Below are 26,699 nucleotides of genomic sequence, written 5' to 3' on the forward strand. Positions count from 1 at the left end.
ATGAAATAAAATAAATATCATTTCTGGTACTAAAGTGCTATAAAGAAAATAGAATAAAGTAATGAGATAAAGAGAGACTGGAGTAAGGGGATGTTATTATACTAGATGCTGTGGGCAGGAAACACATCTTCAAAGAGAGGATATTTGAACTGAAGCCAAATGGATGAAAGGTCACGGTAAGAGCTGGGGAAGGGCATGTCAGAGAGACAGTGGCAAGACAGACCTCTAGGTGACCTTGAACTCCAAGTGTTTAAGGAACTAGAAGGTGAGTGTGGCTGAAGGGCAATGTGAGAGAAGCAGAGAAGCAGCAGGTGGGTTGGGGAAAATGGTTGGGGTCAGATTCCATAGGCAGGTCTCATTGGTTTGAATCTCATTCTAAATATACTGGAGAAAGCATTCCACAAGTTGATTTCTGCTTTTAAATTCTATTGAGGGGGCGGTTATTCAATGTTCTGAGAAATCAGGACTGGTGTTGTAAAAATCATCTGGATAACAACTTCATTATATTAAAGCAAATAATTGAAGGGGGGAAAAGAAAAAAAAAAACACTATTGAGACTGGCCACAGTGCAGAGTGTAAATTGTATAGGACAAGATGGGAGACAGGAAGACTAATTAGCAAACAAATGCAGAAGACTTGGCCGAAAATGATGGTGTTTACAGTATCAGAAATAACCAAAAAAAAATCAGATGGGGAACTCAAATCGATAATGAATCAAAAAATTTTTTTCTGATGGGTTAGATGCAGGGTGAGAGAGAAAAAGCTGAGTGGAAGATGACTGTAGGTGGAAGCTTGAGAAACCTGGTGAAAAGTGGAGTCTTTTATTGAGATCTAGTAAACAGGGTAGGGAGGAGTGGGAAGAGAGAGAATTCTGGAGTCTGTGTTGGACATACTGGGAGAGCGAAGCCCAAGAAGGGGTGAGCAGTCTGGAGCCCAGCAGAAAGACTAGGGTGAACACAGAAAAGGGTAGATGGAATTTAAAGCCATGGGGAGGGATGAGAGTGCCCAATAAGTGAGGCTGGATAAATAGAAGAAGACCAGGGAACTGAGTCCTGAGCCTGGTTGGCCTCACAGACACATAGCCTGTGAGGTCACGCTGGGCCCCACATCTCAGCACCTGCATCAGTGCTCTACTTGCAGTGCTCTTCAAGCTCACCATCTTGAAATTCTTCATAACTTGGAATGAGGGGCGCCACATTTTCACTCAGCACCAGGTCCTAAAAATGATGGAGCCAGTTCTGCCTTGAACATCTCAAAGCTAAATGTCTGGTAGAGAAGGAGACTCCATTAAAGAAGACTCAGAAAGAGTGGCTAATGCAGTAAGGAAGGCCCCGAGTGTGGCATCTAGCCAGCCTGGAGATTATTTCAAGGTGGAAATGGCTAACTCGGTGAAACGCTGCAGGGTAGTAGAATGAGACCAGGACAGCCATGCACCCTTGGCCCAGATACCAACAATCAGTGAGGCTGACAAGGACATTCTTAGTGGAGTGGGGTCCCCAGTGATTACCTTGGCTGACTGTAGATGACAAGTGGCCAGGTTTCCACCACCAACCTTGGAGAAAGTATGGCAAGAATACAGATAGAGGCCCCTCATCATATAGCCCACACCCCTTCTCCTCCCAATCCCAGCTCCATTTAGCAGAGTGAGGGGCTTCACATACATGCATGTGGACACACCAGCCCAGACATCCAAGCTCTATTCTGGGCCTCCTCGCCAACAACCATCTGTAGAACAGCCACTGGGGGGACCCAGGAAGACAGCTCTGGCCATCCTTGTAGGAATTTCACATTCCCAAGTGCTCTAGATGGCATGCAGGGCCCAGGCTACAGGTGGGAAGATGCCTTGTCTTATGAGGAGGAACACAGAGCCAGACCTGAGCAGGACCCTATAAGATCCAAGTTTCCAAATGGGGGTCCCATGTCCAGATCTAAAGGGAAGTTCTTGAGGGGAAGATGGGGGTAGATGTGGGTAGACAGAAGCACTTGGTGGTAGGAAAACAAGGCGGTTCTCAATCAGTTGCACACACTTTTCTCTAAGAAATGTAAAAGTGAGTGTGACTGTGGAAGTAGGTGTTAAAGCATTCAGAAAAGAAAAAAATGTTCCAGCAAAAAGGAAAGGAGATTTATTAGGTAAGCATAGTAGGCTTCTCTGGCTTGGCTGAACATCCACCTAACATGATCGATCACAAATTTTAAGTAAATCCAGGCAGCTCAATGGCCTGATTTTCCCTACCACTGATTAGATGCCCAAGGCACCAAGAAAGTCAGTTGTTGAGTTTAAACATAGTGAAGGGTTTTACCAGGTGATTATCAAGGCAAGATGGAAGGGCAGAGGAGTCGAGGGTGTTTGTTTAACAGCTCTGCAATCCCATAATTATCTGTGTATGTTAAAGAGAATATAATGGATGATTGATGGTGGAAAAGTGGTAGAACCAATGGAATGGGAGGAATTGCTGGAGTGCGTAGCCTGGGCAGGTAAGATGTGGTGGTCACATCACTTTTCCATGTGGGAAGCCTGCGAGTGAGACTTCAGAGAGGGTACAGTGATAAAGAATGACATGGTTTATTTAGGACTATGAGCAGTCCCTTTCAAGAAATAGGTATTATCTGGAACTCACTTTGTATCTCTAAAGTTACAAAGGTGACTTTTGTTATAATGCTGGGTGTTTCAGGCCACAGAGGAATGAGATATGGGGACAACTTTATGATGATCACAGCCTGGTTAAATCCAGGGCTTTCTGGAGAGAAACCAGGGAAAACAACCCGTTTGTTAATGTAGCTATGTTGTCTGTGGGCGCCCTCTACTGGCACTTAGTCAGAATAGCCACCTGGAGGTGGAGGCTTTTGCGGGAAGAAGGCGGGGCGCGCGCGTATTATAATTGACAAGTGAAAACTCGCCCCTTGTAGATACTTAGGGGCTGTGGTTCAGTTGGGGCTAGGAAACTTTAGTTACAGAACAAACCCTGCGTCAGCTTTTTAAATGTTACAATCGCACTTACGTCACTTATGACTTTCTGATTCTAATGGGAGAGCCCTGCTTTCCTGTCTCTCCAATGAGCCTGAGCTACTTCAAGTGAAGATCAGTGTTTCTTATCTTCTTACACCCCCAGCCTAGCACAGTGCCCAGCACATTGTAGGTGTCTGATAAATGTGTTCGTCAAAAGAGAAGCAAAATGGAACAATTTCACACAAGCGGGGGGATACTTGGGCAATTTCAGGAAGGCTTCCAGAGGCACATGGGTGGTGGCCATAGTGGTGGGGAGGAAGGGGTAGAATTGAAAGAAAACCCAGAAAGTATAATGGCAAACCCAGGGGCCAGATATAGATTCCACAAAGGGGGGATTTTTGTGTCATTCTGGGAAGACGTTCCTTGCCATGACTGACAGGTGTGGCTCTTAATTCTTCAAGAGAAAGTATGAGCAAGAATTTTAAAATTTCATGAAAACAGAGAAAGTTAGCATGGCAGATTCAGGTAACCTGAAGGAAGAATCTGAAAGGACTTTTGATCATAAGTACCAAAAAAAGAAAAAGTCAAGGTTTAAAGGTGTTTCTTCCTATTTATTTTTACCCTAAACTGTACAACCTCATTGGAAATCCAGCTCAATGAATAGAGAGATGGCAATTTTCTGTCAAAACATCTCAAACTTAGAGCATGGGACTAGGGTGACTTTTCTGGTTTCTGTACTGAGTGTCTCATATTTCAAGAACCCCTTGAGTTCCAGGCTAGTCAGGACAGCTGGTCACGCTAGCTGAGTGGGAGAAAGGATGGCTCACACAGAGAAGAGGGCTGCCCAAGCTGGTCTCAGGACAGAGCACAAAGAGCCCTGGCTAAGAGTGGACTGTGAGTGACAACTATGCTCTGTACCTGTGATCCTAATAACTCTGGGTTGCATGCCCGGTGAGATTCCTCATCTACCAGCAAAATGGGTTTCCAGTATCTAAATGACCAAATGCCCAGAGCAAAATGCAGAAGGACAGGGAGAGGAGAAGACACTCACAAGAGCCCTTCAGTTGCAACAGCAGAATTGAGGCCAAGAAAAACAGAGATCTCATTTAGAAGGTCCTGCTCTTTCTTCACTTGTATCTAAAAATAATGATGTGGAAATGAATGGATGGCTACATGCAGGATTCTTACAGAACTGGAAAATCTAGTCTGCTGCTACTGTAACTCACATGTAAGTGATCACAGACATTAAACATTGACCCAAGTGAAGCCCAAACAAACAAGATGCAAGCTCACATCAGAGGCCAGAGACTTGTGATGTGGGAGATGCCTGCAGCCCTGGAGGAGACAGCTTCTCAAACAGTAGGAGGTCTTCCCAGTGGTGTACCACCCAGAGTCACTTGCTGTTTTCCCACCCAGAGTTAAGAGAAGCATGAGGAATGGCCCCCATCACAATAGCATGGAGACTGAACTTTCGACAGCAGGCATCCTACAGGAAACTTACCAGAAGCTCCTCCTTATCCTTATAGGAAAATCACAACCCAGGTTCTTTACCAACTTGGGAAAGAAATGTCAATAAACAAAGAGAGGGAGAGAAAAGCAAGAAGAAAGAAAAAGGAAAAATGACAAAGTTATATAAACATAATGGATGAAATTTGTATGTCTTAAAGAAGGATAGCAGATTGAAAGACTGGAGGTAAGGGAGTCAGAAATAAGACATGCCAGGTGACCAACACTGGGCAGGAAAGTGGGTCAGCAGATATTGCAAAGACCATTTGTCTAAAGAAAATAGAGAGGAACTAAAATGGACCAAGACAAACCAAAGTGGACACTAGCATTGCTGGCTGTGGCCTTCACCAATGGCTTGGCTAAAAGGAGTTGTAGTAGAAAACCTAGATTGTAGTAATGCCCTTGATGGTGATAATGATAAGTGATATCTATGAAACACATGTCAATGTCTGCTGTTATGCTAAAGGATTTTTACCAAGATCATCTCCTTTAATCATTGCAATAGCCATATGGGTTAGCACTGTGATTATGCCCATCTTACAGATAAAGAAAGTGAGAACCAAAGTCACACGACCAGCAACGAGTGACTGTGGTATTCAAATTTAGGCAGTCTGACTCCAAGGTAACTTTCTAACTACCATACTATACATAGTTGGCTCATGCCACTGTAGCTAGTTCAGACTTTGTTATAAATTTCTTTGGTAAACTTTATAAAATTACTTGTAAATATTAAAAAATATTTTATATAAGCAACAGAAACGTAATACTGTACCACTTCCTCTTTCACTTTGAAACCCCCAAACCAACAAGGAAACATACAGATGGTTCAGAAGTCATAGGCCAGAGTTCCAGCAGTAGAGTGTCACCAGCCCCATCTGGAAACAAGATCTGTGTGTACACATTTTGGGGGTGGATCACTATGAACAAAGCTAGTGGAGGTTATGGAATTCCAGTTGAGCTATTTCAAATCCTGAAAGATGATGCTGTGAAAGTGCTGTACTCAATATGTCAGCAAATTTGGAGAACTCAGCAGTGGCCACAAGACTGGAAAAGGTCAGTGTTCATTCCAATTCCAAAGAAAGGTAATGCCAAAGAATGCTCAAACTACTGCACAATTGCACTCATCTCACACACTAGTAAAGAAATGCTCAAAATTCTCCAAGCCAGGCTTCAGCAATACGTGAACCGTGAACTTTCAGATGGTCAAGCTGGTTTTAGAAAAGCCAGAGATCAAATTGCCAACATCCGCTGGATCATGGAAAAAGCAAGAGAGTTCCAGAAAAACATCTATTTCTGCTTTATTGACTATGCCAAAGCCTTTGACTGTGTGGATCACAATAAACTGTGGAAAATTCTGAAAGAGATGGGAATACCAGACCACCTGACCTGCCTCTTGAGAAACCTATGTGCAGGTCAGGAAGCAACAGTTAGAACTGGACATGGAACAACAGACTGGTTCCAAATAGGAAAAGGAGTACGTCAAGGCTATATATTGTCATCCTGCTTATTTAACTTGTATGCAGAGTACATCATGAGAAATTTTGGACTGGAAGAAGCACAAGCTGGAATCAAGATTGCTGGGAGAAAGATCAATAACCTCAGATACGCAGATGACACCACCCTTATGGCAGAAAGTGAAGAACTAAAGAGCCTCGTGATGAAAGTGAAAGAGGAGAGTGATAAAGTTGGCTTAAAGTTCAACATTCAGAAAATTAAGATCATGGCATCCGGTCCCATCACTTAATGGCAAATAGATGGGGAAACAGTGGAAACAGTGGCTGACTTTATTTTTGGGGGCTCCAAAATCACTGCAGATGGTGATTGCAGCCATGAAATTAAAAGACGCTTGCTCTTTGGAGAGAAAGTTATGACCAATCTAGACAGCATATTAAAAACCAGAGACATTACTTTGTCAACAAAGGTCCATCTTGTCAAGGCTATGGTTTTTCCAGTGGTCGTGTATGGACGTGAGAGTTGGACTATAAAGAAAGCTGAGCACTGAAGAATTGATGCTTTTGAAGTGTGGTGTTGGAGAAGACTCTTGAGAGTCCCTTGGACTGCAAGGAGATCCAACCAGTCCATCCTAAAGGAGATCAGTCCTGGGTGTTCATTGGAGGGACTGATGTTGAAGCTGAAACTCCAATACTTTGGCCACCTGATGCAAAGAGCTGACTCATTTGAAAAGACCCTGATGCTGGGAAAGATTGAGGACAGGAGGAGAAGGGGATGACAGAGGATGAGATGGTTGGATGGCATCACCGACACAACAGACATGGGCTTGGGTGGACTCCGGGAGTTGGTGATGGACAGGGAGACCTGGCGTGCTGCGGTTCATGGGGTCGCAAAGAGTCAGACACAACTGAGTGACTGAAATGAACTGAGTAGCACAGGGAGGAAGTGAACCAGCTATCACTAGGCGTGATATTGAGGATGCTCCTTAAATGGGTCTATAATGTAAAGGTGAGCAAATAAATGTTGCATGAATGAATGAAATTAAAATGTTTGGTCTTGGTGTACTGAACACACCATGATTTGATATAAGTAGTGAAAAAATATGAGTGACCATAGAAATGTGCTTTCATTTGTGAACTAAAAGAATTGATTCTCAGCACCAATATTCTCTGAACACTGGTTTTAGAAAAATTACAATATCCAGTTGCCACTAATAAGTAGGAAATCTACTCCCAGGATACCTGAGGAGGTATATATTGATAGATTTCATATACTTATACTCTCTCCTTAAAAGAAAAGACTTCATGGGTTTTTCATATTCAAATAGAAAACTCATTTGCAATGAACACATAAATTCATACCAAAGACAAAGGAAAATATGCATGCTAGCTGCATGGGTGAAAGTTGTGATGGAGCTTCAATTTAACTCTGAGCTTCCTGGCAGCCAAGATAAGAAGAGAAATACAGTAAGTTTCACAACTGTCTTAACAGAAAGGAGGAAGAATGTCAATCCCTCAAAGGAGACAAAGCACAGGCACTGAATTCTCAGCGAATTTTCTCACCTAGAATTACATCTAAGAGTCACCTGCCTTGTTCATTTCTTGTTCTCCTTGTTACAAAATAATCAGGAGCAGGTTTCAAGAACTCATTACCTGTGGTGGTATTCAAAACTGATGATGTGACAGTAAAGCCCAGCTCAGTGAGCTCGTCTCACTGAGGATGCCAAGGGAAGGCAGCCCTAGTACAGCTTCTCATTTGATCTGAGGTTAGAAATGAGATTATCTATAAAGAAAGGAAATAGGTGTTTGCTAAACATCTACTGTGTTATATGCATGAAATGTCTTCCTCTCAACATATGTATTATTAATTCTGTTTAATAATGAAGTGAATGTTTCTGCAAGTCAGAAAAGGCATCCCAAGCTCATGCACTGTCTTCAGTTCCACACAAACCCTCTTGTTCTCCTACACTCCTATCAAGAAAAACCAATGGGCAATTCATCCCTTAGACACACCTCAGTCAATGCCACTTTCTACAGACAATTCAGGTTAATTCTCTCCAGGGAGGGCCTAGGGCACCGATGTTGCACATTACTGATTAAGGAGAAATGCTTTGTTTAAAACCAAGTGATCAATTAGTAGGTTTGAATCATATCTTGAATGTTCAGGAGCCTTCACTGAGTTCACCACAAAGGAAGTCTACAGTTTCTAGAGCTGTGAGTGTCTCTGTTTAAATGGGCTGGGAAAGGATTGCTATATTCTCCTTCCAGTGATTTGCAGGCTCAGGACTCCCAGGGGGACAAGATGTTTATGCTATGACTAAAACATGATAGAGTTTCGATTTAGTTCTGAGCTTCCTGGCAGCCAAGACAAAAAAGACACACAGTCAGTTTCACAACTGTCTTTACAGAAAGGAGGAAGCATGTCAGTCTGTCCAATGAGATCAAGGGAAGGCTAAAACGTGAGCAGGAATTGGGTGGTGGTTAAGGGGGCCCTGAGGAGACTGGCTTCCACACAGATGAGAAAGGGCAGGAACTGCAGAAGATGTGACTGGGGTCTAGAGTGTGTCTGTCTGTGTCTGCTTGGGGAAGCAGGTGCTACAAGAGACAAGTGGGCAGGTGTAATCCCTCCACAGGGAGGAGCTACACAAAATTATCGAACTTTTTTCTTCTCTGAAAGAACAAAGACCATGTACAGGAAAATCAGTGTGAGAAGGATGGCAAGCCTGGGACTCACTGAAGAACACATGCATCTATATATTAAAGAAAAGGGATGGCAGTGATGGGGAGAGAGGTGGCGGGGCCAGAATGCAGATTCCTAGGCGCCCTCCTATGGCTCCCATGACTGTTCTCATCACAGGACTTGTCTTGATGTCCTGTGATTGCTTGTCTGTGCCCCACTAGCCTGTAAGCCTTGAAAAAGCAGAGAGCAGGACTGACTGCCTTTATATTTGTTTGCCAGACCTATGGGTATCATTTGTTTGCAAAGTGATTTTGATTTTTTAGAACATTTTCAAAGGAAAAATCAAGTTTTCAAGGAGAAAAATGGTGATGAGTAAAGTATCAAGAAATGTAAATTATCTTCTCTGTTTGTAACTTCTGCATCTCAGTTCCTGTCTGGGGATTATACAAAATTTACATACCACGCTCTAGCTAGAATCCCTCCCACTGGCCTGTGCCCCACGCTGGTTCTCCCTGCGGTATTTCCTTGAATCTCTATGAGTGTCCTTTGGTGTCAGTTGCTGTGGCCACAGCTGGGGCTTCATAAAAGCTGCTTATATACTCCCTTCTCATATCCAGTTAATCAACAACAGAGCTGCCTCATGAGAGGTTACTATTTTTTTTTTCTTTCAAGCTGTCTTGTGTGTGGTGGGACCATTATCACCAACTTAGTCTTTTTAATCAGTCACAGGATCTTTCTAACTGCCGTATAATGAGTGTCCTTTTCTCAAAGGACCACGCTCCAGCTGTGAAGGGAAAGGGCAGAGTTTCCCTAGTTCTCCCATAGGATGCTCTCTGCCAATGCTTTATAAACAGAGAGCCAGAGACGACAGCTTGACCATGCCTGGAAGGTACTTACGTCTGTGTATGCCATGCCTAGGTGTATGTCTAGGCTCACCCTAGACACATTTTTGGAAGTTCATGTACCAAGAGCAACTGAGCTCACCTCTGCCAATCCAAGGGCACTTGGCTCCAATCTAACAAAAGTGCAGAAGCTAAGTCAGAATCTAAGTCAGCTTTGCCTAGTGTCTGCCAGGAGGACTTTATCCATAAGTGAGCAGAAAACAAGATTTTGACTTCCCATCATTACTCAAGTTGGTCTTCGCTCTGCTGCTGTTTAGGATGACGTCAGTCCTCGTTCCCCAAGTGGTCAGGAGGCTCTCGACCTCGGCAGCAAGAGGCATGTATTTAATTTGTATCTAAAGGTAAGTCAGTGACTACATAGGGAGAGACATTTTTACTGGAACAAGGAACAGAGACAGGGGTGGGTCCTGAGAGGAGTAGTACCCTTGTGTCATGGGCTGAGGAATCAACACTCCTCCTTTGGACTCGGCGTGTGTGTGGGGGGGCCCCTTATGCCTCAGGGACCAGGAGCTGCTCAGGGTGTGCAAAGGCAGCTACAGCATATAGCCCCATACATTTGGGCCAGACCCCAGGCTAGTCTGGATGAGCACTTTGGAAGTTTGGCAGTGAATTATAAAGAAAGCCTTCACCTGAGTCGAATGCCACAAACATAGACCAGTCACCACAGGCTACATGATCTTGGTTGTTCCAATCTGGGGAGTTCAACCAGGCTGGCCTGGTCACAGAAGGACCATGTAGCTCAAAAAAAACCCCTGTATCCCAAGGCTAGAGGCCCAGAAAGTCTGCAGATGGTCATGTATAAGTCCTGGCTGGTTGCAACCTCTGTAGCTGAAGGAGGGCTTTGCAACTGGCTCTAAATCACCAAAGAGCATGTGCCGCCTGCCAAACCTCATGTCAACCTGCCTGGCCAAGCACTGAAATTTGTTTTGTGTGGTTCAGTGGTTAAGAATCCGCCTGCTAACACAGGAGCACCAGGAGGCATGGGTTCGATCCCTGGGTGGAGAAGATCCCCTGGAGGATTTTAGTATTCTTGACTGAGAAATCCCATGGACAGAGGGGCCTGAAGGCCCACATTCCATGGGGTTGCAAAGAGTCAGATACAACTGAGCACCCACACATTCTTAATGATATAGTTATTAATAATATTTGTTCACTATACAAAGTCTGGCAAATACCTATGATGTAATAGTACATATATGTGTGGGTATACCTCACCCATAAATCCTTCACCCATAATTAGCTACTATGGTTGACCCTTGAACAACATGGGTTTGAACTTGGCATGTCCAATTATAGGTGATTATTTTTTTTGGTAAATATAGTTTCTGTGTTTTCACTTTACAGGTCTTTAAATAAACTAAGTGTAGCAAAAAGTTTATGTCCAATTGGAGATTCTTTTCCTATTTCAATATCCTACCTCCTTGGGTGAGTCATTTATCAATTCCTTTGTTCTGGAGGCAGAGATAACAGTACCCAGGTTTCCGACTGCATGGAATGGGGAGGGAGGGCCCTGTGCCCCTAACCCCCACCTTGTTCAAGGGTCAAGTGTATAAACAAATTGTATACCTCCTTCCAGATTTTCGAGGGTTTATTTACACCTTTCTTTCTTTGTTCATTTTATACACATTAATAAAATACCCTCTTATGTGCCTACCAATTAAGATTAGTTAGGTACCTTTGTTGTTGTTGAGTCGCTAAGTCATGTCTGACTCCACACCAGGCTCCTCTGTCCATGGGATTACAGGCAGGAATAGTGGAATGGGTTGCCATTTCCTACTCCAGGGATTCTTCTGATCCAGGGATTGAACTCACATCTCCTGCATTGGCAGGCAGGATCTTTACCAGTGAGCCATCTAGGTACCTTTGGAGTTTCCAGATGTATTTCTTGTTCTTTTCCCTCCAGAAGTAACAACCACCCAGAACTTTATGTTAATTGGTTTCTCTGTTTCCCTTGTAGTTTTGCCATATACATACGTAGACGTACATAGTTTTTAAGTTTCTTATAAATGAATCCCATTCTGATTTTGTGACTTCCCTTTTCTGTCTAATATTAAGTTTTTGCCATTCAGTCTCATTGAAATACATCACAATTAGTTTTTTGCTCTTGGATAGTATTACATTTCATAAATTTATTATAAATGTATTTTCATTTTATAAAGATACTAAAATTTCTTTTTCTTTTCTTTTATTGATGGGCACTTTGCTTGTTTCCTGTCCCTTGTTGTTTCAAGAAATACCACTGTGGAACTGCTATATATCTCTTTGTGTTCATACACACAATATTTTCTCCAGGGGGCACTCTCCAGAAGGAAATGACTACTTCATAGAGTTTGTATATCATCAGTTTCACTAACTGCTACTGCTAAGTCACTTCAGTCGTGTCTGTCTCTGTGCGACCCCACAGACGGCAGCCCACCAAGCTCCCCCATCCCTGGGATTCTCCAGGCAAGAACACTGGAGTGGGTTGCCATTTCCTTCTCCAATGCGTGAAAGTGAAAAGTGAAAGTGAAGTCACTCAGTCATATCCGACTCTTAGCGACCCCATGGACTGCAGCCTACCAGGCTCCTCCATCCATGGGATTTTCCAGGCAAGAATACTAGAGTGGGCTGCCATTGCCTTCTCCAAGTTTCACTAAACTGAATGTCAAATTGTTTTCCAAAGTTGTTATTAGTGTCTGACAGTTCCTATCACTCCACGTCCCCAGCAACACTTGGTATTGTCAGACTTTTTAATTTTAATCATTTTTGTGGGTGAGATTAGGTATATTATTGTACTTTTAATTTACATTTCCTAATTACTGTGATTAACCATATTTCTATTTATTTATTGGAACCATTATTCCTATTCTGTAAAATGCCTATTCATGTTGCTTGTTCATTTTTTAAAGCATTTTTATGGATTCTTGGACTTATTTATATATTCAGTTCTCTCTGTCTCTGTTGATCTATCTATGCATCTATCTATCTAAAACTATACTTTCAAATCTAACTTCTTTAAACAAGAATAATAATTTACACTGGAAATTGATCTAGTTCTAGGGCCTTAAGTAACAAATATTTTTATTCTCCTTATGCTAATTTTCTAAAGGACAAAACTAGATTCCATATCAGAAAAATAATGATTAATCAAGTGGGGAAAAAACCTTCCTCTACTGTCATTATTCACTGTACTACTTGGGAGAGTAAAACAATAAATTTTTGTTTCTGAATAAGTTTTTCTCAACATTAAATTTCAGCAAGAAAAAACAAGTTGAGTGGACTTTCAGTCCAGTGGTTAAGATTCTCCACTGAACGGGCTTCAGTTTCGATCCCTAGGTGAAGGAACTGAGATCCCGCATACTATCACAGTCAAAATATAAATAAAAATTCATTTGTTTTTAAAGTATAGCTCATTCACTTTGGTGTACAATAGAAGCTAACACAGCAATGTAAAGCAACTATATTCCAATAAAATTTTTAAAACTATATGTCCACACACAAAAGAAAGTTGAAAACAGTACCCCTCCATAGTCACTTCTTTTTAAAAATGTATCTCAGAGTCATATGCTCTCTAGGGCCCATTCTCCCCTAGTTCGGCTTAGGGTACCTGAGAAAAAAGTAACATGTGCCTGCAACTGGATGGATACAATGAAGTCCTGAAATTCACCCAGTCATCTTCTAACTAAGCACTTTCCAGCCGCAGGGCAGAAGGGGCTTTCCCTCGATGGTCAATGACTTCTCAATAGAGCACCTACATTCCATCCATTGGATGTGCCAGACCCTTGGACAGAGTGCAAGAAAGGACACTGCATTCTAAAACCACCCTTCAGGGCTTACAATTCTGTTAGAAAGACAAATAAGTGATAGAACATATTTGCAAAGAATAAGACAAAACACTGCAAGAAAGCAATGGAGAGCTGTCGCAATTTTAAGTGTTGGACTAAAACTGAAGATGACAAAGGATCAAAGGAAGAAATGAGTGCTCTTGGCTTCATTTCAAGTCAAGACGTTGGCTCGGCATTTCCCTTACCTCCAACCCCTGTTCCCTCCCAAGACCAATAGATCAGATCCAGGGTGGCCTGGGTCACGTTCTCCCATACATCCAGACCCATGGTGTGGTCTTTCATCCACCTCCCATTCACTGGGGTCTCCTCAGTCTCTGAGATGGAAGTACAGAGTTGCTCCTCACCTTGGAAATTTTCACTTTCATTGAAGCCTCAGCTCAGCACTCTCAAGATAAGATTTAGGGGAATTAGAAGTGCCACTCAGCAAAAAGATATTGGGCCCTTTCCTGGGCCACATCAGTGTCTTGCTATTTCCCTAAACAAATGCTGAACCTGGTGTCCTTCTAGGGTACTGTCCAGCCCCTGAAGTTATAACTTACTAAGAGCCTCCTGAAAGTTGCCCTTGACAATGAATCATGATGTGGTAGTTGAATTCCAGATCCAAGTGGCCTGATAACCACACCTTCTTGATGATAATCTGCTTCAGTGATTTTCAACTAGGAGAGCTGTCTCGTCCTGGGACATCTAGTAATGTCTGGCCATATGTATGGTTGTCACACTAGTGGTGGTAGGGGAGTGCGACCACCATCTACTGGATAGAGGCCGGGGATGCTACTAACATCCTAGAATGCAGGGGTCCCCAAACCCCAGGCCGTGGACCAGTACTGATCATCATACTGGACAGCATACCTGTCCCCAACCCCCGGGCTTAACCAGTCAGTTAAGAACCCGGTCACAAAGCAGGAGGTGAGCAAGTGAGTGAAGCTTCATCTGTGTTTATAGCCACTCCCCATTGCTCACACTACTGCATTATCACAATGTAATAATAATAGAAATAAAGGGGATAATAAATGTAACGCACTTGAGCCATCCCAAAGCCATCCCCCACTCAGCCCATGAAAAAACTGTCTCCCGTGTAACCAGTCCCTGGTGCCAAAAAGGTTGAGGACCATTGCTACAATGCAGAGGATAACCCCCATCACAACAATCAACCAGCCCCAAAATTTGTAGTGTCCAGCTTGAGAAACTAATCTACTCCTGACTCGCCCAGGCTGGAGAAACTACAGGTCGTTGACACCCTGACATGACCCTCAGCTCATATCTTAATAGATATGAGCTTTATTGGTTATTCTTAAGTCAGGTCCTACAGTCACACCTGGACCCAGGACGCTGGAAAGGGAACCAGAGGTCCCATGGCTGAGTCAGTGACTCTCCTCCCTCGGAGGGCTCAGTTTGTGATTTGAATTCTCACCAACATGATATTCATAAAAAGTATTCTGGCTGCAGTCCCATCCTTGGGGTGACAAACTTGTAAATGGCATAGATAATGACAAGGGCTCCTCTGCATTTCATTTTGTGATTATAATTTTTTTTGTTATTACTGTCGTTTAGTTGCTAAGTCATGTCCAACTCTTTTGCAACCCCATGGACTATAACCCACCAGGTTCCTCTGTCCATGGGATTTCACAGGCAAGGATACTGGAGTGGGTTGCCATTTTCTGCTCCAGGTGATCTTCCTGACCCAGGGATTGAACCCTTATCTCTTGTTTGGCAGGTGGATTCTTTACCACTGATCCACCAGGGAAGCCTGATATTTTCATGAAATAGTACCAACAACATCATCTGCTTGTACTCAATCATTCATTCAGTCGACAAATATTTGCTGTGTGCCCACTGGGACCAAGCACCATGCTATATAAGATGAATGGCAATTTCCCAAATCCACTGACTTAGACCACAGCCCCTACAGCAGGACTTCTTGATGAGGTGAGATGGAGGGCTGGGGGCTTATTAAATTGCAGATGCTTGGGTCTCCCTTCAGAGATTCTGATTTTACAAGTCAGGATGATGCTCAGGAATCTGTATTTTTACCTAACCCTTGTGGTGACTTCTGACACAGGCTAACTATGGGACCATGGTTTAAGAAACATTGGTTGATATCACATGAAATCTACCCAGCCTAATCCCAAGTCTGAGATTATGTAGGCCTGTACTCTAATGTGGTAATGTCCTATATGCTGAAAAAAAAAAAACAACCTTAATTATTTAATCAATTAATCATTTAACCATTAATTGTCTCATTTCCCATTTTTTAAACAGAAGGAGAATAAGACTGAAACACAGATGAGGAGAGGGTAGAATGACCCCACATAAATAGAAGCAAGACACTTTCAAAGGAACAGAACTATAGAAGTTTTACTTCTAAAAGCAAATTTTTATGACATACAATAGAATGAGCATTAGCCAAGTACCTTGCTATCAACAGTAGTTAGGAGAAAAATCTCTGATTATCTAAAATCTCTCCTTATTCTCTGAACCAACCTGCAATAGTTCCCAGCTTGATTAGAGACCACTAATCCTCTCTGGTTACCAAGATAAATGGCTTCTCTGATTACTCTCAATTTTTTTTCAAATCTTTTCTTAGACCTGGAATCATTAACACTCAGATACGTGACTTTTTGCAACACACCCTTTGTTTTAGAGCACATTAACCATCATTAGAAGTCCAAGTTAGACCTGTTCCAAACTGAACATTTCTAAGTCATTAGAAACACCTTAACACTTGTCTATGTCTAGTATCAAGGAAGTTATCTCACTATACATGTATACGGGTAAAACACGGGAATCATTTCCAAGCCAATTACTCTATTGTAAATTACTGTGATCAATTTAATTGTAGAACAAACCCATATAAAGAAACTGATGATAACAATTATGGAACAGATTAAAATCAAAGGATCACATGGTAGACCTAGAGATAATCATACTAAGTAAAGTAAGCCAAAGGAAGACAAATATCATATGATATTGGTTACCTGTAGAATCTAAAAAAATGACATAAATGTATACTCAATATCTTATCATAACCTATAGTGGAAGATGATGTAAAAAAAAGAATACACACACACACACACATACACAGCCGAATCATTTTGCTGTACACCTGAAACTAACACAATATTATAAATCAACTGTATTTCAATAACAATTTATTTAAAAAATCAATATATCACCATATTGTTAATGAGAAGAAGCCAGAATTAAAGGCCAGAGTATCTCAGAAAGCATACCAGAGTCCTTTAATTTAATTTATCTCGAATGCATCTATTTCAACTCCTCTAGATTTCCCTTCCATTCTGTCCTTTTTAATTAAAAGTGTCTTTACCTTCAAATGCCTGTATGTTCCACACTGTTTACTTTTTGCTATAAGCAACACCATTTTGGCCCCAAGTTCACAGAGGTCTGGCGACCCAGTAGGCTCACAAAACAGAACAGATCAAGCACTTCCAAGACTCCATCAAAACCCACTCATACATGGATGTGTCCAAACAGGACGGAAATTATCCTTCCAAGATAAACAGAGAAAAACTCACCATGTTTTGTGAGATCTGTAGCCTTAGTCCACGCCAAGTACCCCAGATCCCACATGCCAAGAAGCTCCATTCCCACCACCTCCAAACAAACCAAAAAAAAAGAAGCCTTCCCCTGGTGCTTGGGGACTTTGAGCCAATATACCAATCTGAATGCAAATTTCACCCCACACCCAGCTTTGCCCAGAGATCCATTTTTAAGCAGACTATGCTCCCTGCAGACCAAAATGCAAATGGTGGGAACTCAAGTGTAAGAACCACAAAAGCAGCAAAAAGACGTTGACCATACCTATTTTGCCAGCCTCCCCTCGCAAGTTGAAATCCCAGTTTCTTGGCAACTTCAGGGACATTTTGCTTGTGGTTTGGGTGAGTCGCTGCTGAAGCGGGAAATCTGCCACAATTCGCGCCCTTCTTGGCTTTTTGGTCTTCTTGCCTCTCGAGCTTGTGTGTGTGTGTGTGTGTGTGTGTTTCCCCTTTACAATTGCTTCACAAGCAATCTTGGGTTTGAGGTCGATCTGCCCAAGTATCTTCTCCTTTCTCAGATGAAAGGTCCATCCATCTGTCATGGGGGATGGCACCCAAGCCCTCCCACGGTCCCTCGTGGGGCTGGTGCCTTGTGAAGTGTACACCCGGCTTCTCTTGCTTTCAGTATTACCAGAAATATCCCAGTTGACACTTCGCTCTGCGTCATGGGAAGCAAAGCTCCTGTTCGAAAGAATCTCAGGCCTCACTGAGGCGAGGTCGTGATAAACAACGGCTGCCTCTTGGCTTTTTTTTTTTTAACTGTCTGCTTCCTTGCATTTGAGGAAGTGGGTGGCTGTTCAGTGTAGATGATACATTGAGCTCTGAAGCTCTTTTTTCAGAGAATAGGTTTTAGAAATGCTTATATAAGTAGAGTAATTGCTGTTGGGCTATAAACTTTATAGGTTTGATTAAAATTAGAAGACTCTGGCCATATACCTCTAAGCCTCCTTTCTCACTGAACAGACTGCGCTTCCAAAAATGATCAGTAAGACAATCAGCACTCCCTCGAAGGCACCCTCTTTGAGTTCTTCCTGCTATAAGTCCCACATAGTAAATTCTCCATCTGCTCTGGGTAAAGATTCCAAGTGATCTCAACCTGATGTCAGGAGGATTCTGATGTATTTAAGTCAACATTAGCTAAGTAGACCCACTTAGGTGTTACAATGGTTCTTTGACCTTGTGTACAGGCTGTGGGTTTGGGAATCAGACTGATAAGGGTTCAAAACTCAGTTTTTCTACTTTTTAGTGCTATAGCTTTTAATAAGCAACTGAATCTCTCCGGGCCTCAGTATCCTCAGCAGTAAAATGAGTTGATAATAACCATGACTGCACAGAGCTGTAAAGGCATCTAGTACACACAGTAGGTGCACCACAAACGTATTTCAATCCTTATTCCATTTAGTTCGGTTCCATGACAGGCTTTCATATGTTCAACTGGGCTGGACTAACTTAATGATTAAGTACTTGGGCCCAGAGCCAGACTGCTTGTGTTCGAATCCTGGCCCAACCACTTTCAAGCTGTATGAATTTGGACGAGTTTCTTGACTACTCTGTACTTCAATAGTCTTATCTGTAAATGAGGTAAACAATAGGACCTACTTCACAGGGCTGTCATGAGGCTTAATAAAGATAGAAGGTAATAAGACTAATGAGACCACAGGGTAATGGGGCTAATACAGCAATAGGTAAGAAGGCTCATAAGAGTTGCTACTGGCCAGCATACTAGCTGCAAACTTTGGTTCATTCCTTCTCCCTCTCCTAGAAGACTATGCCGTGCTTTCTTCTTTGCCTCCCACATGCTCACTCTGTTGGTGACCTGGCTTCCTGTTTCACTGAGAAAGTTGATGCAATGGAGGAGAATTTCTGTAAGCTCCCACCACTGTAGGTCCCACCTCCACGCAGGAAAGCTCACACACTCAATCTTCTCCTGGCTACAAAGGATGAATCGTGTGACCACTCTTCCATCTTTACTGCATCATCAATTTCTTCTCTCTTGGATCATTCCTACCAGCATTCAAACTTATTCTTTTTCATCCTATAGTTTTAAAAAATCTCTCTTGATGCTTCTTCCCCCTTTGGTTATGGCTCTATTTCTCTCCTTCATTTCTGAGCAAAGTTTACATAAGAATTGTATGTATTTGCAAATATCTGTCTTATTATTCTCTTCTGAATCTCTTTCGTATATCTTTTGATCCCATGACTCCCCCAAACATATTCTTATCAAGTACATTGATAACATCACTGCCACTGAACCCACTGGTCAGTTCCGCCTGTCATTTCACTTTGGACACATTTGATTACTTTCTCCAGCTCCAGGCCCACTCTCCACTTGGCCCCCAGGACTCCTTGCTGGCATGGTTGTTTGCCTATCTTTCTGCCCCATCTCCATATCCTTGCTGACTCCATCTCATCTCTCTGAATTCTAAACTTTGGAAGAAACCAGGACGCACTCAGTGAACTGTTTTTCCATCTATACCCACACCTCAGTGAGCTCATTTCTCTCAAGGCTTGCATGCTATGCATCTGCTGATCCCTCCAATGTAGATTTCCAGCCCAAATTGTTCCCTGAACCCCACAGTCATACACATCTCTGCTCATATAATGAATAACCATCTCAAACAAAGCTGTTCCAAAATGTATGTTTGGGGAACCAGGCTGAAGGGGCAAAGGTGACCTGAGGCATATCCTTCTTGTGAGTGAAAAGTCTGTAAGAGGGAAGAACCACAGGAGCACATTTAAAGCTTCTGTTCTTACCATACCTGCTCACATTCCAGTGGCCAACACATATCACGTGACCAAGTCCAAAGTCAGTGAGACAGGAAATACTCACAGCCCTGAGGAGGAGGGGGAAGAAGGGAGGAGAGACTAAAAGAGACTGATCAATACTCCAATCCATCCCACCAACCCAGCTCATTCAGCCACCTACCTTCCAACCACCCCAGGGGTGCTGGATTCCTCTGAACTTGACTCAGCCAACTGCACATTTCACAGCCCCCACTCTGCATGACAGCCTGCCCAACCCAAACAACACTATTCTTTTTCTGTCCTCACTTGGAGAGGGCGTGGGGAGAGGGCACAGGTAGATAGCCATCCTGAACTCAGCCCAGCAGCATCTCAACAGGGAACTTGATATCACCCAAAGTTTCAGCCCTGAGACCTTAAACTCAAGGACTCTGAAAAGATCTTAAAGGTAGCATGTAGAAACATGCAGAGAACTTCCCTTACTCTTCAGGGTACGTTCCTATAAGTCTTGGAAAAACTCGTGACTGATGGGGAAGTTGCTTGTGAATACTTAGAAAGGCAGCCAGAAGAAAAGCACCCCGGAAAGGCCCAGCACAACTGCCTTGCCTCCAAGAGCCTGCTCTGGGGCCCTCCGCTGCCAGGGTAGGGGTGGAGGGCAGCACCACTGCCGTGCAGCTCCCGATTCCTGGGCTCCAGAAAATGAAGAACTAGATGTCTTGTCTGGTTCCGAAGACTGAATCAGCATCTGCAACAGCAAAAGGAAAAGCAAACATTCATTCATCTCTTTGCTTATTGAATTCTAACCAGCTATTGAGAACTTAATTTATATATGCATTAATATACAGTATTTGTCTTTCTCTTTCTGACTTATTTCACTCTAAATAATAGGCTCCAGTTTCATCCATCTCATTAGAACTGGTTGAGATGCATTCCTTTTTACACCTGAGTAATATTCCATTATGTTTATGTATCCATTCGTCTGCCGATAGACATCTAGGTTGTGGTTCATTTTTAAAATCTTTATTGAATTTGCTACAATATTGCTTCTGTTTTATGTTTGGTTTTTTGGGCATGCTGCTGCTGCTGCTGACCAGGGATCAAATCCTCACCCCCGCACTGGAAGGTGAAGTCTTAACCACTGGACCATGAGGGCAATCCCAGGAGTTAATTTTTTCCTGGATATTGGCGGAATGTTCACGTTCAGAATGTTAAACAAGCCGCTCTTGTTTCACATTCAACTTACAGTCTGTTGAGAGAGAACAATTAAGTAAGCAATTAAATATGACATGAGAAGGGGCATGTTGAATTGAAAGTTTGGGAAGCATGAGACTTTACCTTCAGTTCAGTTCAGTTCAGTCGCTCAGTTGTGTCCGACTCTTTGCGACCCCATGAATCACAGCACGCCAGGCCTCCCTGTCCATTACCAACTCCCGGAGTTCACTTATACTCACGTCCATTGAGTCAGCGATGCCATCCAGCCATCTCATCCTCTGTCGTCCCCTTCTCTTCCTGCCCCCAATCCCTGCCAGCATCAGAGTCTTTTCCAATGAGTCAACTCTTCGTATGAAGTGGCCAAAGTACTGGAGTTTCAGCTTTAGCATCATTCCTTGCAAAAAAAATCCCAGGGCTGATATCCTTCAGAATGGACTGGTTGGATCTCCTTGCAGTCCAAGGGACTCTCAAGAGTCTTCTCCAACACCACAGTTCAAAAGCATCAATTCTTCGGCACTCAGCCTTCTTCATAGTCCAACTCTCACATCCATACATGACCACTGGAAAAACCATAGCCTTGACTAGACTGACCTTTGTTGGCCTTGGAGGGGCCTAATTGAGCCTTAGGGAGTTAGGAAAGGCTTCCTGGAGGAAGTGTCTTTTAAGGCTTCATGAATGAGTTAGGGAAGCAAAAGGATTTAAAATGTTTTCTAGATGAAACAAACAGCATGCAAGAGGCACAGAAGCAAGAAAGAACTCATCAGGTTGCTCCTAAAAAGGATAAAAGAGGAGGGATAGAGGAAAGGTGAATCTGGGGAGAGAGACCAGGGCTGGATCAGGGCTGGATCCCCGGAAAGAGGTTTGACTTTACACTGGAGGAAGTAGAAGCCACTGGGGAGCTTTTTATTGGGATAAGGATGGGGAGGCTGAGATAGACATCCAAGGGAGAGTGAGAGTGAAAGATGGCAGGAGGGAAAACAAGGTAAGAGCCAGCCAGGTGGTAAGATTGATGGCACCCGACGAGTTCCTATGGGAGAAAAAAGATGCCCACGGTCCTGGCCCCTGGCCCTGCAGAGATGGAGGCTCCAATCACAGAGATGGGGGGTGGACAGAAAGAGTGAGCGTTGCTAATGAGGAAGGAGAGATACCCCAGGGAGAAGACGGTGGGCTCTGTCCGTCCAGGGCAGGTTGGAGCTACTAGGTGCTAAGAGCAGATGTTCTGCTGGTGTGAGAGCCCAGAGCTCACATTCATTCGTTCCCCACTTCACTCCATAAACATTTATCCAGGACTGTGCTGGATGAATGCTGAGTAAACAGGATGATTAACAACCTGCCTAATCCTCAAATGACTCAGGAGAGAGAAGTGTAAACATCACGGCAATGTCACTGGTGGCATAAAAATAGTGCACACACAGGGCAGGGTGAGAGCAGGAAATGTGAGCTCTGCTTGGGTGGCCAGGGTGGCTTCCCAGGATAGGTGACCCAGGAGAGACCAGGCAGACAAGGAGCAGGGTCAGGGCGTGGGAGGAAGATGTCCTGGCTGATGAAAGAGCAGAGAGCTGCTACAACAGGAAACCCATTTAGGGAAGTTCCTGGAGCGGTATATGGCGGCGGGGTAAGGCTGGAGGAAGGAAAAAGGGCCAAAGGGGCAGGGCCTCAGGCACTGGCTGAGGGGTTGGACTCTACCCTGAGATGAGAGTCAACAGTGGATTTCTTAAACATTTCTTTTATTGTTATTTTTACCATTAGAGATGTCTATGCAAGTTTTTTTTAATTTATTTGTTTTAATTGGAGGATAACTACTTTACAATATTGTGGTGGGTTTTGCCATACATCAACATGAATCAGCCATGGGTGCTCATGTGTCCCCCATCCTGAACCCCCCTCCAACCTCCCTCCCCATCCCATCCTTCAGGGTCATCCCAGTGCACCAGCCCTGAGCACTCTGTCTCATGCATCAAACCTGGACTGGTGATCTGTTTCACATATGATAATGTACATGTTTCAATGCTATTTTCTTATATTGTCCCACCCTCGCCTTCTCCCACATCGTTCAAAAGTCTGTTCTTTGCATCTGTGTCTCTTTTGCTGCCTGGCATATAGGATCATCATTGCCGTCTTTCTAAATTCCATATATTTAAATAAGTATAAAGACAATAAAAGTCACTGTTATTGTTTAAGATGTAATGAAAATGTTTCTCATTCTCTGTCTTCTCTGTGGATGTACTGGGTGTATATGTATTTTTATCTTTATTAGGGAATAATTGACAAATATAATTATTTATACTGAAAGTGTACAATGGGATGATTTGATATCCATATACATTCTACATGTGTGATTACTAAGATTAAGATTATTCACACACCCATCATCTCAGATAGTTAACATCCTTACTCTTTGTGTGTGTGTGTGTGGTCAGAATGCCTAAGATCTACTCTTAGCAACTTTCAAACATATAACATTAGTTATAGTCACCATGCTGTACAGTACATCCTGTGTATGTATTTGTGTGCTAAGTTGCCTTAGTCGTGTCTGACTCTTTGAGACCCCATGGACTGTAGCCAAACAGGCTCCACTGTCCATGGGATTCTCCAGGCAAGAATACTGGGGTGGGTTGCCATGCGCTCCTCCAGGGGATCTTCCTGACCCAGGGATCAAACCTGCACCTCTCATGTCTCCTGCATGGGCAGGCGGGAAGTGTCTGTATATATATTTATGTATAGTTTTAATTTTTAAAACATTAGAATGCATGTTGTTTGATAAACGCTAACATGCCTTGACAAAAACACATGAGTAGTTATCTTGACGTGTTCTCACACTGTCCTCCAGAAGGTTCTACCAGTTCATGTTCACATCAGTGCTATAGGAGGGCTCCAGTTTCATCATGGCCTTGCTAACAGTTGGCATGTTTTCTTTTGAATCATTGCCAATTAAACAAACAACTTCTTATTAATAGTGAAACTGAAGTTACTTTTTAATATGCATATTGGCCATTTGTAGGGTTTAACTATGCCTAGGTATCTATGTGTCCGAGCAGTCTGGAGCTCGCTCAAGAGGGAGATTATCTTATACCTTTACTTGTGACTTGTTCCGCTGGCACTTGGATCTCCAGAAATTCCAGTTAGCTACCTGCTAGCTCTTTATTTGTTGCGTCTTTGTCTTTCATTTTGTCACTTCTGTTATAGTCCTCTACATTTTGAGACAGTTTCTCATGTTTGTTCTTCATCTCACTGGTTTGGTTGTTTAACAGCTTTATTGAGATATGATTAATAATATACCACACAATTCACACATCTAAAGTGTAAAATTCAGTGATTTTCTTTACTATATTCATAGAGTTGCACAAACATCACCACAATTTTAGAACATTTTCATTCAGATCAGATCAGTTGCTCAGTCGTGTCCGACTCTTTGCGACCCCATGAATCGCAGCACGCCAGGCCTCCCTGTCCATCACCAACTCCCGGAGTTCACTGAGACTCACGTCCATCGAGTCAGCGATCCCCCCCCAAAAAACCCATGCCCTTTAGCAGACCCTCCCCATTCCCCCAACCAGCCCCAGGCAACCACTAGTCTACTTTCTGAATCTATATATGTGCCTATTCTGGACATTTCATATAAATGGAGTCATATAATATGTGTTTTTTGAAAAATAATACTCACTTTCACTTGGCATAATGTTTTGAAGGTTCATCAATGTTGTGGCATATATCAGAATTTTATTTCTTTTTGTGACCAAAGAATATTCCATTATACGGACAGATTTTGTTTATCTGTTCATCAGGTGATGGAAATTTGAATTATTTTTACTTTGGAGATATTATGATAATATTCCTGTGAACATTCATGTGCAAATTTTCATGTAAATATGCTTTTGTTTCTCTTGGGTATATACAGAGCAGTGGGATTTCTGGATCATATGGTGACTCACATTTAAACTTCTGAGGAACTGCCAGAATGTTTTCCAAAGTGGCTGCCTCACTTTATGTCCCCACTAGCCATGTCGGAGGGTTCTATTTTTTCTATATTGTCCCTAACACTTGTTATCATCTATTTGAGCCATTCTAGTAGGTACGGAATGGTATCTCATTGTATTTTTGATTTGCATTTTCCTGAAGGCAGTAATGTTTCCATCTATTTATTGGCTGTTTCTGTTTTTTAAAGCTTAAATTCTGCTTCTTGAAACATCCAAAGAAGTAGCTATAAGGAGTGTACATTTCTATAAAACCACATTCAGTTAAAACGTGACTTCCAGTTTTGACTGCTTCCAATTTCTACTACTTTGTTTTCGTTCCTTCAAGCCCTTCTTTAAGGAGAAGCTGACGCACATCATGCTGAATTTCATTCCAAATTTCTGGTGGTCTTTTTCCTATGTACTTCTGAATTACCACTTTCCCCTACCTGCTGCCTGATGAATGTTTAAGTGATGTTGGGTCTGAAACCACAGTCCCATCTTACCAGCAGTGGTCAGGTCTGCTAGAGAGAATCCTTTGCCCCTTGCTTTCTCTCTCTCTTTCCCCATCACATGCTCCAGGTCGTGTTTGTCATCATCATCCTCATCATCACTGCTATTGTAGCTGGTATTTTCTGCAGGGATTTGTAGCAGTGCCTGGAGAGAAGAAGGGAGGATGGTACAGTAGCCACCTCACTGATGAGCATCAGAGAGATGTACGACAGAGAAGGCAGTTCAGCTTTCCAGATTCTCCACGGTGTGTGTCTCTGAGTGAATAACAGACTCCAGGACAAACACCTGAGTATCCACCTTTGTCAGGATGTTTCTGCCTATGAGACAAAGTCAGGGAGGTTTCTCTGAGCCCAGAATCTTAGCTTCTTGTGAAATAGGGCAGTACCTTTGGACTTCTCTGGTGGTTCAGATGATAAAAAATCTGCATGCAATGCAGGATATCTGGGTTCAATCTCTGGGTCGGGAAGATCCCCTGGAGAAGGAAATGGCAACCCACTCCAGTATTCTTGCCTGGAGAATCCCATGGACAGAGGAGACTGGCAGGCTACAGTCCATGGGGTCACAAAGAGTCAGACACAACTGAGTGACTAACGCATGCACACACACACACACACATACACACACACTGGTGATCAATAAGATTCTCCTTAGGAGGAACAGAGAGAAGCTTTGTTGCTAGTGCTGGCCCAATGGCCTTCCTTAATAGCATTGCTTGTATATTTTGGGAGGTGGGATATAAACAAAGATAAATCTTGAGCATCTTGGCATTGGAAGTGAAACAAAAGAGGCTTTCCATTTCACTATTTAACAACAAAATCTTAGAGTCTAACAGGAGGTCAAGGATTGGCTGCCATCCCACCTGTTTCCCCTAGTCCTTGAAGAGATGCTTGGTCAAATAATAATAATAAGGCATTGTCTATGGTGGCAGATCTCTGACTCTAATGTCTTTATTTCTCAGTAGTAAGTGTGAGGTGGGGCTGGGGCCGGGAAAGGGAGCAATGGGAGGCACCTGCCCTAAGCAGACAATAAATGTCATTGTCTGTGGAGAATTTAAAAAGTATAACAAAATTAAAAGCCATCTGCTTTTTTTTTGTTATCACCGCCCATGATAATTCTAAATAATATCTGCTAAAACACTCCTCCCCTTAGTTGGACCACTTCCAACCCCCACTTTGGTAGGCCCCCACAGCCCCTGTTGATTTTGATCCCACCTCATCCATTGAGAATTCTCTCCTTTCTGTGGACCCCACCCAGGGCTCATGAAATTTGATTGCCCACCTGCAAATATTAACACCATCCCCAGTCCTTTCTGATCCTTCCCACGCCAGCTGTCTGGGGATTTGAACCTCTATTCCAGCGCCTACCCTACCTTCCCCAGTCATTGTCTGTAACAACCCACCTCATCTTGTCAGCTT

General features: G+C 42.9%; 1 protein-coding gene across 3 annotated transcripts in view; it reads right to left on the reverse strand.

Moving 5' to 3' along the window:
* Window positions 1-17,601, reverse strand: part of ARHGAP25 (Rho GTPase activating protein 25) — a 92,692-nt gene extending 75,091 nt beyond the window's left edge. For 2 of the 3 annotated variants that reach the window (XM_010845322.1, XM_010845320.1), the window contains exon 1: window positions 17,130-17,601. Coding sequence is in view for 2 of the 3 variants with exons in the window: in XM_010845320.1 (XP_010843622.1) it covers window positions 17,130-17,406 (277 nt within the window). In the remaining variant the exon portion in view is untranslated. The other variant, XM_010845321.1, reaches the window with a different exon arrangement.
* Window positions 17,602-26,699: the final 9,098 nt, after the last annotated feature.

Source organism: Bison bison, unplaced genomic scaffold (assembly GCF_000754665.1).
Source record: "Bison bison bison isolate TAMUID 2011002044 unplaced genomic scaffold, Bison_UMD1.0 scf7180017864215, whole genome shotgun sequence".
Classification (NCBI taxonomy): domain Eukaryota; kingdom Metazoa; phylum Chordata; class Mammalia; order Artiodactyla; family Bovidae; genus Bison; species Bison bison.